This window comes from Populus nigra, chromosome 1 (assembly GCF_951802175.1).
Source record: "Populus nigra chromosome 1, ddPopNigr1.1, whole genome shotgun sequence".
NCBI lineage: Eukaryota > Viridiplantae > Streptophyta > Magnoliopsida > Malpighiales > Salicaceae > Populus > Populus nigra.
Window position 1 is genome coordinate 27,010,898 of NC_084852.1, and position 13,733 is coordinate 27,024,630.

The 13,733-nt window shown below is 32.0% G+C and overlaps 2 protein-coding genes across 4 annotated transcripts; both read right to left on the bottom strand.

The window, feature by feature from the left end:
- Positions 1 to 555: 555 nt before the first annotated feature.
- On the bottom strand, positions 556 to 3,940 carry LOC133690610 (ABSCISIC ACID-INSENSITIVE 5-like protein 2). Of its 3 annotated transcripts, XM_062110848.1 has the most exons (4): positions 3,824 to 3,940; positions 2,574 to 3,256; positions 2,401 to 2,472; positions 556 to 974 (listed from the first exon to the last, which is right to left on the bottom strand). In XM_062110848.1, exons 2-4 carry the CDS (start codon positions 3,228 to 3,230, stop codon positions 894 to 896), a joined length of 810 nt encoding a protein of 269 aa, XP_061966832.1. In that variant the 5' UTR covers positions 3,231 to 3,256; positions 3,824 to 3,940; the 3' UTR covers positions 556 to 893. The 3 variants fall into 3 exon arrangements, with proteins under 3 accessions (XP_061966832.1, XP_061966841.1, XP_061966825.1); XM_062110857.1 differs by lacking the exon at positions 3,824 to 3,940 and having other exon boundaries at positions 556 to 871; positions 2,574 to 3,814; XM_062110841.1 differs by lacking the exon at positions 3,824 to 3,940 and having other exon boundaries at positions 2,574 to 3,814.
- A 3,983-nt stretch (positions 3,941 to 7,923) lies between these two features.
- On the bottom strand, positions 7,924 to 11,180 carry LOC133672001 (UBP1-associated protein 2A-like). The gene is made up of 2 exons (XM_062092599.1): positions 9,648 to 11,180; positions 7,924 to 8,233 (listed from the first exon to the last, which is right to left on the bottom strand). The coding sequence occupies exon 1, from the start codon at positions 11,067 to 11,069 to the stop codon at positions 9,648 to 9,650; it is 1,422 nt and encodes a 473-aa protein (XP_061948583.1). The 5' UTR covers positions 11,070 to 11,180; the 3' UTR covers positions 7,924 to 8,233.
- Between the last annotated feature and the right edge of the window lie 2,553 nt (positions 11,181 to 13,733).

The following is a 13,733-nucleotide window of genomic DNA, read 5'->3' on the forward strand; positions in this document are numbered from 1 at the left end:
TGTGAACCTTCAGAATCATTACTTTTTTCTGGGCTTGAACTCTCCCAGATTTGCAGTATTGTATAGCCTAAGAAGACGATGTTTTTTAAGGAAGATAGATAGAACTGGGATTTCGAGAACGATGCCACTGTGAACTGTTTTATAGCCAGACTGAAAGTTTAGTTTTACTTCCTGCGCTGACTGAAGGGCTTGGAAATTGGCTCTTGACGATTTATCTTGCGGGTGCAGAAAGGCTTCCATTACATGCAAAGATTTAATGATGCCTGCCAAAGGTTAAGAGGCCTTTCGGCAACAAAATTGTAAACAATTAATATTACAAAATTAACATTATCCGAAGATTGCTCTAACAAATACAAAATCCCTCTTCCAGAAGAGACTTGCAGACCAAAAAAACAATGGCTGGACTCCAGAATCTGCCATCAGCTTTTGACGTTGTAAATTAGGAAATCCTGACAAGATCGACCAACCCATAAAGCTCCAAGCACTGTGAGATGACATGAATATCAATGCATTACACATTCGGCAATATCAAAGTTGAAGTCTGATCCGGGCAGAGAAAGAGAAATTTCGAGAAATTGGTTACAATTAAGTTAATGATGTCCATGTCTTAAAATTCTCACAATCTATTACACGGGTGAGACACAATTCTTTCTCAAAGTCGGAGCCTAGACATATAAAGTTATAAACATTGCACATATGGTGCTGTATAAAATACCAAGATCATCTTGAATGTACATATGATGAAAGCTAATGGCGGGCTAGGTGGAATCACAACAGTAGCAGCAGCGGTGAAGCAGCCTTGTGATGAATTTCCACAGCATTTTCCACACAAACCCAGGAGGCTAGCAATAACGCTTGATCAACTACAAATCTTTCAAATAGAGAGATGTATGTCAGAAAGCAGCAGAACTCGTTCTTCTAAGCTGATATTTCTGTTCAGGTGAAGGTTCAATTGGGAACTTCTTCTCAAATTCCTAGAAACAAAGAAATTCAAATAGAAAGCGAGAAAAATCAGGATGCAAAACTCCTTGTAGGACAAAACCGTTGCTTCAATGTAAAGTACTCATTTATCTAAGATAGAGCTACCACCGACTTGATAGCCTAATGCTTATAGTGCCAAATTTCATCGATGCAGAAAAGAGAATTTGACTATTTTAATCCAGTTCCAGGGTTCTTGCAGCAAGAAGCACTAAAAAACAAATATAGAAAGAAAACTTTACAATTAAATAAAATTTGCATAAGCTTTATCAAAGAAAATGTTTAGTAAAAGAATCAAAAGATAATTTTTGAGTGATATTAGACTTGTGGAATAAGGTTTGTATACACTACTCAAACACAAATACTGTAATGTACTCTGGTTGGCATTATAAATTACAGCATCTTATAAAGCTAAAACTTGCCACCTTCTATCCAGTATTCAGGTCCGACAGCAACCGTCAACAAGATTCTGCAACAAAAAGCGAACATTTTTCTACACAAATGTAACAAGTCCCCAGGAATGTATTATTTAATTACTGCCCTGCTTGGCTGATTAAATTATTCAGCCAAATGAAAAAATATTTAGCAAAGTCTATCTATGTCCCTCAACCAGTTAAGTGACCTCTTCAAAATACCAGTCAAACTCCAAATCCCACTAAACCAGCACAGCTTGTTCGGGTTGAGTTCAGGGCCTTTGAACACTGGCTTAACTAGAGGGAATTGATGGGAAAGCTGGCTGAAATCAGATCTACTTCTAGATTTAATTGTGGAAGATTAATGGAGTATAATGAATGAATGGAAGTACAGTCTAACTATCCACCAAAACCTACGGTTTTTAGGAGTCACACCTGAGATATGATTGATCAACATCTCAAGGAGCAATGTTAGCCAGAAGTTTTTTAAAAAAATTATCATATTGTTTAACTACCAACAACTGACGTGACCGTCTCTCTTTCTCTCAACGCGTGTGTGTGCCGTGCAAATGTTTCCCCAAATTGACCATAATGTGAAAAAACAAGATTTTTGTTGTAATTAACATGACAAGGAGCACCAAAACAATAGCACAGCATTAGAATGACTAGCACCCGACAACATGCAGCTTCTCAGGTTACATCTAGAGATGGATAAAATATGGCTTTTCCAACAACTGTCAACTTACTTAAGCCTTACTCCTAACAGTTATGATCAAGACCAAATATCCTTGCTAGCTAGTCCTCTCTACCGAGTGCATCATCTCTATTAAAATAGTTCAATCTGAACTGGGCCGAAATACAACTTAAAAATTTGGAACACTAGTTCCAATTCAGTGGGGGCATTTAATCATTTGGCCATTTCTTTCATCTTTCCTCTTGGAGTGGTTGACAAGTGTTCACGGAAAAAGAAATAGAAAGCAGCTTGATTAAAATGAAATATCCTTCCTACCTTCTCTTTCTTGAGCTTTATATTCTCCTCCTCTAAACGTGAAACCTTGCTCACCAGCTCATTATGATAGGCCTGCATGTTCGCAAATTCAGTTTTAAGGACATGGGTAAGCAAATAGATGTCCACGGTACAGTAAAACCCTGAAGACAAATGGAAGCTGTTTAAAAGCCTACCTGTTTTCTAGCTCGAGAACGGGCAGCAGATTCCCTGTTCTTGATCTTTCTCTTGAGCCTCCTGTCAAGACTCTTCTCAAGTGCATCTGGGGCATCCCTGTTCCATCCCGATGTCGTAGAGTCAGATAGCGTGCCAATTGAAGGGGATGAGGAGAGGACACTATTCTGTGGAAAACATTGCGGAGTCACTGCAGCAACAGTAACCAAATCTAAAGAAGGGCTTATAGTTGTTTCGGCAAAAAGTCCTGCTTGTACCAAAAAATCCTCCAAAGTTGTTTCGCCAAGTGTCTGCTCTCTTTCCTGAACGTTCATTTCCTGACCAAACCTCTTCTTCTGCCCTTCTTGAATCTCTTTCCAGACTTGATCCACTGTCTTCCCACTCAATGCCCTAGCCAATGTGAAACTAGCCTGACGTTGAAGAGAAGATGTTGCGGTACTTTCACTATCCATTCCCATCGATTGATTTGCTTCGGTGCTCCATACATTTTTAAGAAGCTCATCAAGGTTCATGCTACACAAGGGCTTCCCTAAGTTTCCCATTTGGTTTTCAACTTCGTTGAGAGTGAGGTTATACCACGAGGTTTGCCTCATCAATTGACACGGCTGCATATGAGATTGTTGGCCATTGCTTTGCGATGCCATCGTTTGAACCCCCATTCACCATCAAACTCTTAACCCCAAACCTATCTCCACATTAAAAAAAAGAAAAGGAAAAAAAAAGGCAAAACCCAAAGTCACTAAACAACTCCCAAAAACCCTAAAACACTTATCATCTTAATATCCTCCATTTTTCCATCTAGAAAGTAATCCCACTGCCCTTCAAAAAATAAAAAACACTCATGAATCTGCTAAGCTAACCCATAAAACCTACCAATTCAAAAAACGCATTTTTTTTCGTTAAGCCTCGAAACTTTAACTTTGAAAAGCAGCATTTACTAATGCAATCCCATAAATGAATAGCTAAAAAAAAACTCATTAAAAACAACAACAAAAACCCACTTTTTAAATCCCAAATGCTCCTCTCCTCTCCTCTCCAGTTCCAAGAAGGGAAACCCAGAATTTAAATATTCAAAGAAATACCCAAAACACAAACTTTCCAGTAGATTTTTCATTTTCATATTTTTTCCCTCCTTTTTCTCGCAAACCAAACAAGGGTTTAACTTTCCTCAACAAGAGAATAAATCACTCACATCAATCATACAATCAATCAACCGCGTAGAAACTAAAACTAAAAATAATTATAATAATACCTGGAGGAAAAGGATTTAGTACTTCAGATGATCTGGGTGGCACTCTGAATCAGAGAAACAGAGGACCTGAACGAGGAAAAAAAAATGTTTGTTTTTTTTGCTGAGACTTGTCACGTCAGAATTCCACGTTTCACTTTTGCGTTTTATAGGAACAGACAAAAAAGACACTGTGGGCTTTAGCCACTTGGGCTCGTTAAAAAAAATTCGACATTCGACTAGCCTGGCCGAGTCCGATTGGGTTTTATTATTATGGAGAAATTATATTATACACTCATCTCCCATTAATTGTTACAACTCCCTGGCCAGGATGGACTCGCCACTTCAAATTTATTTCGAGTTGAGTTTTATATTGAATTATATTGAGAATAAATTTAATTGATTAGGTGGATTAACTCACAATCATGTTAAAATATATTTTAATTTTTTAATTTTTTTTAAAACCTTGTTAAAACTTGATCTAATATTTAATTTTTTAAAAATATATTTTTTTATTTTTTAAAAAATATATTTGAACAATATTATTTTAAATTAATTCACCTAAATCATTACTCATAACCTGAATCTTAAATCAAATTATGGACCTTAGATCAAATTACAAACGGACCAAGTTTTATAACTTTGCTCACATACTCCTTACACAAACATAGGAGTACATTTTAGTTCTAAGAGTTTATAACAATGTAAAAGGTCCTAGATTGGACAAGAAATGTTGCTACTATATTGTTATTGGTTAATAAGTATACTTTCATTTCAAAAAAACTACTCGTATATCCTCATTATGCCACAAGACTTTTTTTATGTTAAAAATGATGTTTAAATAGCGTAAACACGATTTATAAAAAAAAATGACTTGATTTATAAACTAAATTAGGTTAGATAAGTTAGTTTTATTTTAATCAAATGATCAAAAAACAAATAATGATAGCAAATAAACTAAATTTTAAAAAACAATTATAACAATAATCTAGGGGAAAAATTGTAAAAATAGACAAATAATGTAACTCAATTCTCAAACTATTAAATATAGAATGATGAAATTTGATAAAAAAAAATAACAAAAAAACTAGATAATTCAATCCAAGTTAGCATAATAAATCTGTAACTCGTGAAAGTGAAATAAAGAGCGAGCTAACTCAGGTTAACCCACTAAAACACAACCAATGTCATGAAATTGAGATAACCTAGTATAAAAGAAAACATAAAAAATTATAAAGATGAAAAAAAATAAGTAACAGAAAAAGATATCAACACACGTTAACTTTTCAAACTTGTAATCTAGGACATTAAATCGAAAGTATTCTATCTAGAAAAATCATGAAGCTCGATTCCTAGCTAATTTAGTTTTAAAAGGTTAACTTGGAAAAGGAATATTAATTACACAAGAAAATTCAAAACAAAAAAATAACAATTAAAAGAATGTGGATAAAAAATGAAATACAAAATAAATTTTATTTTTAATTGAATGGTGGAATTTTAAAGAAAAATCAATTTAAAAAAAGGCCTAAAATAATCAAAAGAATGAAAACCAAATTAAAAAAAATTAATATTTGACAAATTAGGATTGAATGGTGAAATTGAAAACAAATAAAACTTTTACAAAATAACCAAGAATAAAAATTACAAATCCAACGAATAAGTTGAAATACCAACAATAAATAGGGTCAAGTTGTAATTTTCAAGGGAAAAAAGAGAAAAAAAAAAGAAAAAAAAGGTCAACCGACAACAAACTGGACCACCATTGCTTACATACGCCGCACCATTAAGAAGAGAACACGATGACGCTTCCAACGACATAGCGGGAGGACATTTTGGATATCGGGAGGCATCACACATGCCCCAACCCTTTTGTTTTTATATTTTTTTTATATATATTTAGTCAAATATCGAACTGTCTCTAAGCTAACATGATAATAACAAAAAACCCATTGCGAAAATAAAAAAACCCCTTGACATTAGTTTTAAATTTTTTTGCTTTAAAAAACATTTTGGTTGTTTCACTTTGTTTTTTATATATATTTGGTCAAATATTAAATTGTCCTTAACTAAATTAATAATAATAAAAAAATCATTGTGAAAATACTAAATTGCTCTTTGATGCTAATTTTTATTTGTTTACTTCTAATAATATTTTGGTTGTTTTACTATATATTTAAAAAGGAAAAAAAAATTATTACCCCCAACTAATTTAGTAATGAATATTATAATTTGTATGAATATTATAATATGTGTAAACATCTAATGCCCTAAATAGCTACTGGTTGGAAATTAGAACTAAGTCTTTGCCAAAAAGGATATAACTAGACATGACTAATCATTTGGTACCTGTTTGGTTTTTAGGTAGTTTTTCTTTTAAAAGCATTTTTAAAATTGTTTTTTTCTTGAAAATATTAATTAAATTAATGATTTTAAGTGTTTTTTTATATGTTGATATTAAAAATAAAAATTAAATTATATAAAAAAATCATTTTAACCCTAATAGTAAATTATTAAGGATTGTAGTGGAACTTGAATAAGAAAAATATACTAATAAACAAAATCCTAATCATCATTTCACCATAAAAGCATCTTATATGCGGTCAAATTATTATAATCACATTTATAAAATATTATTAATTGAAATTTTACTGTGTAATTTTTTTTAGTATTTGTTTTTAATTTTTTTTATGTTAGGTTTTTATATTTATCTCATGAATTTATTTATTTGATTTTATTGTTTAATATTAGATTTGTTGGAAATTAAACTTTGTATTTTTTTCAATTTTCTTTCTATAGAGTTATCCTGATATAATAATTCGGGTCATGAGTTTAGTAGGTTGGATGAGTTGACTCTAATTATTTCTTTTCCTTTTTTAATTGTGCTTCATAATGTTTTTCGATTTGTTTTATATGATATTACCTCGATCTAATAACTCGAGTCGTGAGTTTAATAGGTTGCCTGAGTTGACTCTAATTATGTTTTTTTCTTTTTTAATTGGATATTTTTAATTTGAATTCATATTTTTTTTATTTGCTTTCAATGGAGTTATTCCTATCTCATGACTGAAATCGTAAATTAAATGGGTTAATTCTAGTTGACTTAATTTATTTTTTGGGTGATTTTTAATTGATTTTTTTTTTAATTTTACCTTTCAATAACTCAATTTTCTTTTTATTTTCAATTTTCTTTTTTAATATTAAGTTATTTGAGAACCAGGTTTTATATTTTTTATATCATGACGTCGATCGTAAGTTTAACAGGTTAGCTTAAGTTGACTATTTTTTTTTTAATTTTATTTTATCCTTAAACATTGAGTTGGTTGAGAATTGAGCTTTGTAATTCTCTTGATTTACTTTTCATAAGGTTATCCCGATCTCATGACTCGGGTTGCTAGTTTTGCAGGCTAACCCGAGAAGCTTTTTTGTCCTTTTTTTAATTTAATATTTTTTTTTTAATTTCACCCTTCATCATATTAAATTGATTAGAAATTTACGTTTATAATTTATTTTAATTTGCTTTATACAGGGTTATCATAGTTTCATAATCGAGGTCAAAGATTTGACAAGTTAACTTGAGTCAATTCAATATATTATCTGTCTCAATAGTTGAAAACAAACTTTGACTAATACATCAATGTATCAATATCTAAAATATATATATATATCCTCTAATATTTATCATATTTTGAGTTTATAATAATTTTTTATTATTATTATAAAACATGGTAATAATACTTAAATATATTTTATATTAAAAAAATTAATCAGACTCATAACTAACACAAACCAATAATCTAGTCTAATCTATATAGTGTTGGAGCATTTCTTTTGATCAATCATGTCATCTAGTTTTATTGATCGGTCATGTTATATAAGCTCGTGTCTTTGAGATTCAATTGTTCAATAATTCAAGAGATCCCCTATCTATATTATAAAAAAATAATACACTCAAGCCTATTTCTAAATTCAATAGAAGCTAGGAGAGATGTACTTGTAAAACACAAGTCCGTTTACTGCTATTCCTAATCTTAAATGGAATGGTAGCAAAGAGGATAATATAGCTTATATAAGAGAACTATGTTGTGTGTGTGTTTATATATTTAATTATTTTACTAAAAACAAAGGGATCAAATAATAACTTATTTATAAGATGAATCTCAAACAGGGTACTTGAAAAGGAATAAAAATATCAAAGTGCTCATGTTAGGGCTTTCAAGACAAAGTGCTTTGTGTTGATACTGTTAATCTGTGTTCAATAGCCATTACTTGTTTGATAAACAAATTGCTAGGAGCACAAAGGCAGCGGTGCCTATCTTCACTCTACCTCCCTTCTTAACTCCACTATCCATGGTGATGCTATGGCTCAGCTCTTGAACGTCTTATTCAGCTCCTCAAATTCTCTCATGGTGCTACCTGCATCTGTGTCCAGCGAGGCTGCAACATAAAAACAGTAGAAGAGATTATTATTTAATGGAACCAAATTACATGCCATGACAGACTTGTTTAATTGATTCCAGCTTATTAGAAAATGCAATGCAACAACAGATATCAAGCAGCTGCTTATGAGATGTAGCGTAGAATTCCAAAGGAGGAAAATGCAAATCCATTAAAGACAGAACATCCACAAGCAAATATATTACAAGTGTACACAGAGAATTGAAATGTGCTGCAGAAGTTAACGAACTGATAGGATCTTCTTGTAACACTCTTTTGCTGAAATTGAATCCTTAGCAATTAATTTGAGATTATTGACCAATTTATTTATCCAACAAATGAATACAAGTACGTATTGTTATTATGAACTTGAATCCAGTATCCCCCATTTCCCTGGCGTCCTGTTCCTGTTACGATAACATTCGCAGCAAAAGTCAAATTCTAAAACCTGCAGCATCAATAAATTGAAAGAATGGTTCCAAAATTAAACCTCAGTGGATAAAGAAACCCACAAAAAGAATCTTTGCAAAGAGCAAGAAATTCAAGAGGATAAAGACGAATCCCTGATAGTAAGATGAGATATCAAGTTACGAATCTTTTCTGGTAAATATTGGACTAGTCCATCTATATAGGCACCAATTAGCCAAGGCTTCATGCATTGCTTGTAGTAATTGAAATACAGCAGCACACCATGGTCCATACATTGTGCCAAAAGAGAATCCTACTTCCACATCACAGAGCACATTCATAATTAAACTAGCCCATCAATCATAGCTCTCCCACAAGCTAATCTCCACATATCCTCCTAACTCTCTCATGATCAATCTACCCCTTTTTGCCATTTTTGCAAAAAATCAATCTCCTCCATAAATTATCACCTTCATTTTATCTCAAATGCCATTTTCCATTTTACACAATGATCAAAACAAAAATTCCTCCTCCAACTCCAGCCATGTATTGTCAAAAGGCTGACAAAAACAAACTGCTGACAAGAAAATCCAGCAAACAACTTCTACATTTCAAAGCTTTTTCTCCTTGGATTAAGTAAAAAATCCATCTCCTCCTATTCTTCTTCAATCCATAACATTACAGATTTCATAGTATAAACAAAGTTGAGTACAAAAGGCACGATTCTCATTGTGTTTATTAGTTCAACTAGGACCCTAAATTCATACTCTCATTGTCAATATATATATAAAAACAAGTGAATGTGTCCAGACATACACTTTACAGTCACGTCAGTGACAAGTGTCTCATGCACTAATAATGGGGACAACAAATTTACGAAGATTGTCAAAACCTCGAACACTATAGGAGCCAGGTTACACAGAAAGCTGAAAGTAAAATTCATACTGTTATTCTAACTGCACTAAGAAGAGGTAGAAATATCACAAGGATCCACCAGATGTCTCACCTAGCGCCCAAAATAACTCGGCACAGATCCAATGCCAGCCTGAGACCTTGCTGCTGATGCAGAAGGCTGACTCAATTGAGAACTCTGATAAGCACCCAATCCCTGCAAAGCAGCCTGAGAATTATAACTACCAATCATACTGTTGCTTATAGTATTAATCCCATGCTGTGTGGTAAATCCTGCACCCAATCCAATAGAAGGACCAACATTCCCAACTCTGTTCAAAGGCTGCGAAACCCCACCAGGAAACAATGGACTCAACCCTGTCTGATTCAGCATCCCACCTGCACCAACACCTAGACCCAGCACCGGATTCAAAACCCCCAAAGCAGGATTCTGCCCCAAGAAAACTGCACCTGTTGGATTCACACTCTGCCCCACCATTCCCTGGTTCAATAAACCCTGAATTCCCAAATTTCCCTGCACAACTCCTGCATTGTTACCAGAACCAGCACTCGACGCCTCCGCAACATTAGCATTACCACCACCACCACTGCTATTCTTAGTAGATAGTGAGCACTGCAACTTTAAACCTTCAAAAACCTTAACAGGCTCTTCTAATGCCTTCCTAATCCCCTCTAAACTCTTATAAACAATAAAGGCAAAACCCCTAAACTTCCTAGTACTCTTATCAAAACCTGATGGCCCATCTTCAATTTCTCCAAACTGAGCAAAAAAGTCTCTAAGATTCTCCACACTAATCTGCGGACCCACATTCCCTATGTACAATTTCCTCAAACTGACATCAGAGTTATTGTCCTGTTTCTGATTCTGCCCCTTTCCTAAAGACGCCAATTGACACGAAACCGTTCGATTCCCCACCTTTTTTTGTGGCTCTTTAAGCGCTTTCCGCGCAGCAATTCGCGTTTTAAAGAGAAGAAAACCATACCCTTTTGAGCGACCTGTAGCCTTATCAGTTACAATCTTGCATTCCTCAATTTCACCGTATTTTTTGAAAACTGAGATAAGGGTTTCGTTGTGGGCATCCCAACCGAGTCCGTGAACGAAGATTTTGCGGTGGACTGGGTCAGAATCGACGGAGTTGAAGAGTTCTGTGGCGATACATGGGTCAGTGGAGGCTGCTTCTTTGAGGATTTTGATAAGTAGTTCTTTAGTGAAGGGTTGTAAGATTTTGCTTATGGTTTCTCGTTTAGAATCTTCGCTTTCTTCTTCTTCGGATTCAGATTCAGATTCAGATTCCTCCTCCTCTTCGGATCCTGAATCCCCTGACTCTGTTTCTGATGAGGAACTGTCTTCTTCTTCTTCCTCCTCCTCCTCCTCCTCCTCCTCTTCCTCTACCACTGCTGCTACTTCTTCGGCTTCTGAGGAAGGTGGTGGAGGCTGCGGGGGCTTTTCAATTTTGGGTTGTTTAGAAGAGGATGATTGTTGGGGTTTGGAAGTGGGCTTTCGTTTCTTGACCATTTTTGTTACTGTGCTTTCTGAGAGAGAAAGGAAATAAGGACGGTGCGTTGCGGTGCAGGCAAAGGTAATAGAGGGTTTTGGAATTGGAGAAGACGGTTGACCTGCACTTGGTTTATATCGAGATAAAGTTGAATTTGGGGTTTTGTAAATGTTGTTTTCTTTTAAAAATATATTAAAAATATATTTTTTATATTTTATTAAATTTATTTTTGATATTATCATATTAAAATAATTTAAAAAATTATAATTTAAAACTAAAAAAATAAATATTTTAAAAAATATAGTTAAGTTAAAAAATACAGTTCAGTTTATTTATCATTGTAAATTTGATAAGGCTATCTTAGTTTTTTCACAATTTTTCCTGCAATACAATTACTTTATTACTCTTAAAACTAAAATAAAAATTCACTTTGGTTTAGTAGCTTTATCTAAACTTTCTTTAACCATGCACAATGTTACTATTTTTAATGCCCTTGGAATAAAAGAAATTTTTTAAGTTCCGCTTTAGGATATATTCTTGATTTCATATTGGGTTTTTTTTTACAATAATGATATATTTTTAGGGATTGTTTGATAATTTAATTAATAAATAAATAATAAAAAGAAGGAAAAGTTGCTGCCGTTGCCGTGTTCGTGGAACGTGCCATCAAATGAGTCACATTGTTGCTTTTGAGTAACACTTGTGGTGTCTACAGAAGTTTTCTTAGTGTTTTTTGATTCACAACGATAAAGTATATCTTCTTAGACGGCACATGTGGTTTAATTCTATATAGTTTGACGACAATTGACTTTCTTCTTTTCTCTTTCTTTCATGATTTTTATGGTTTACTTGCAATATTTCATGACAATCTTTCTATTTATTTTATTTTGAATTGTTTTTAGATTTTTTTTTACAATTTCATCCTCCTTTGTTATATTTAAGAATTATATTTTTATTTTTATTATTTTGATTGCTATTTTTTAACCTCAGTAAGTTTTAAAATTGATTTTTCTTTTCATTTTCATCCTTCAACATTAAATTGAGCTTCTTAATTGACATCTGGTATAGGATTTAATGGACTGTGAATTTGAGAGATTAACATAAGTTTAGGATATTTGTCTAGATTCATTTTTTTTTAAAATTCATATTTTTCAATTTCATAATTTGACATTTGATTTAATTATATATTGGGCTCCATAATTTTTTTTTTCTTTGTACATGATTTTTCCCTGCTTTTAAAAACGACTTGCGTTATCTCGGGTCTTTTTATATTTTTTTAAGCTTATGTTTTTTTAGTTTTATTATTCAACATTTGACGTATTTGGAAAATGAGCTTCTTTTTTTGGTTTCTATATGATTTTTCACTAATTTTGAAAATGACATGAATTATTTCGAGCCTTTTTATTTATTGTTCACTGTTATTTTGTAATCATATTTTAAATTAATTCGGTTTAATGAATTTAGTCAGGTCAATTACTCGAGTCTTAAATTTCTCTTTCTTCTTTAAAAACATTGGTTTGAATTGCTTCACAGCTTGGGCTACCGTTCTAAGCTTGCTCAAGTCAATTTTTTTAATTTTTTTTAATTGAATGTTTTTTTTTCATTTTAGAACTTCAATATTTGGTTAATTTGAATTAGGGTTTCTAATTTATTTTGATTTGGATTTCATGGAGTTTTCATGGACTCATGTCGTAGATTGAGAGTTTCATAGGTTAAACATGGTTGTTTCAAGTTAACCTAATGTATTAATGCCTCATTTAGAGAAAAAAAAAACAAATATCATCTAAAGTATTGTCATCTTAATATTTTAAAAATCCTTCATGCATTATACATTGAACTTTCAACTTCCTAGTTTTACATTTTTTATAAGGTTATAAAAAAATGACTTGGTTGGCAATATTGTACGAGTTGAATTTGTAATATTTAACATAATAGCCTTTAGTAATTAAATGGATTATAATAATAATCATGTAAATACTTAGATTTTTTTATTAATTTTTTTAGGAGGATGTTAAGTATTAGCGCTCGTATAAAGTTTAGAATGTAAAATATATATTTTTAAATTATAATAGATAATCACAATTTAAACTAAACTACAAGATCAAACAATAATTTATCAAACTATTTCCATGTAACATTATTGAAAACTCATATTCATTTTCTTAATTTAATTAGAAATATCATTTTCAATAATGTTATTAAACTATGCTTGATCCCGTAGGGCTACCTAGTAATCCACATACCTTGTCTCTAGCTTAGGTCAAGTTTTTAAAAAAATCAGGTTAAAGTAGACCTGATTTGATATAAATAACTCGATAAGTTAATACATGACTTGAGCGAACTATTTCAAAATTAGTTTGATGCTTTTTTAAAAGAATTATCATTTTAATATTTTTAAAAAGACATTGAAACAACAATAATTTGAAATGATTTAGATCAATTTAATTTACTTCATCCAACTTATAAGCTGAGTTTTGAACTAGATATTGATAATTGATATTAAGTTTAATAATTTTATTTTTAATGCTTGTAACACATTAATGGTATACAAGAGGAGGTATAATTTAATAATAATATCAATCCTAATAAAAAATACGTTAAAAAGATATAAAGTAAATAAAAAAAATATTCTCTTAAACTCATTAAAACTCAATTGAATATCAAAATTGTTTCTACGTTCGGAA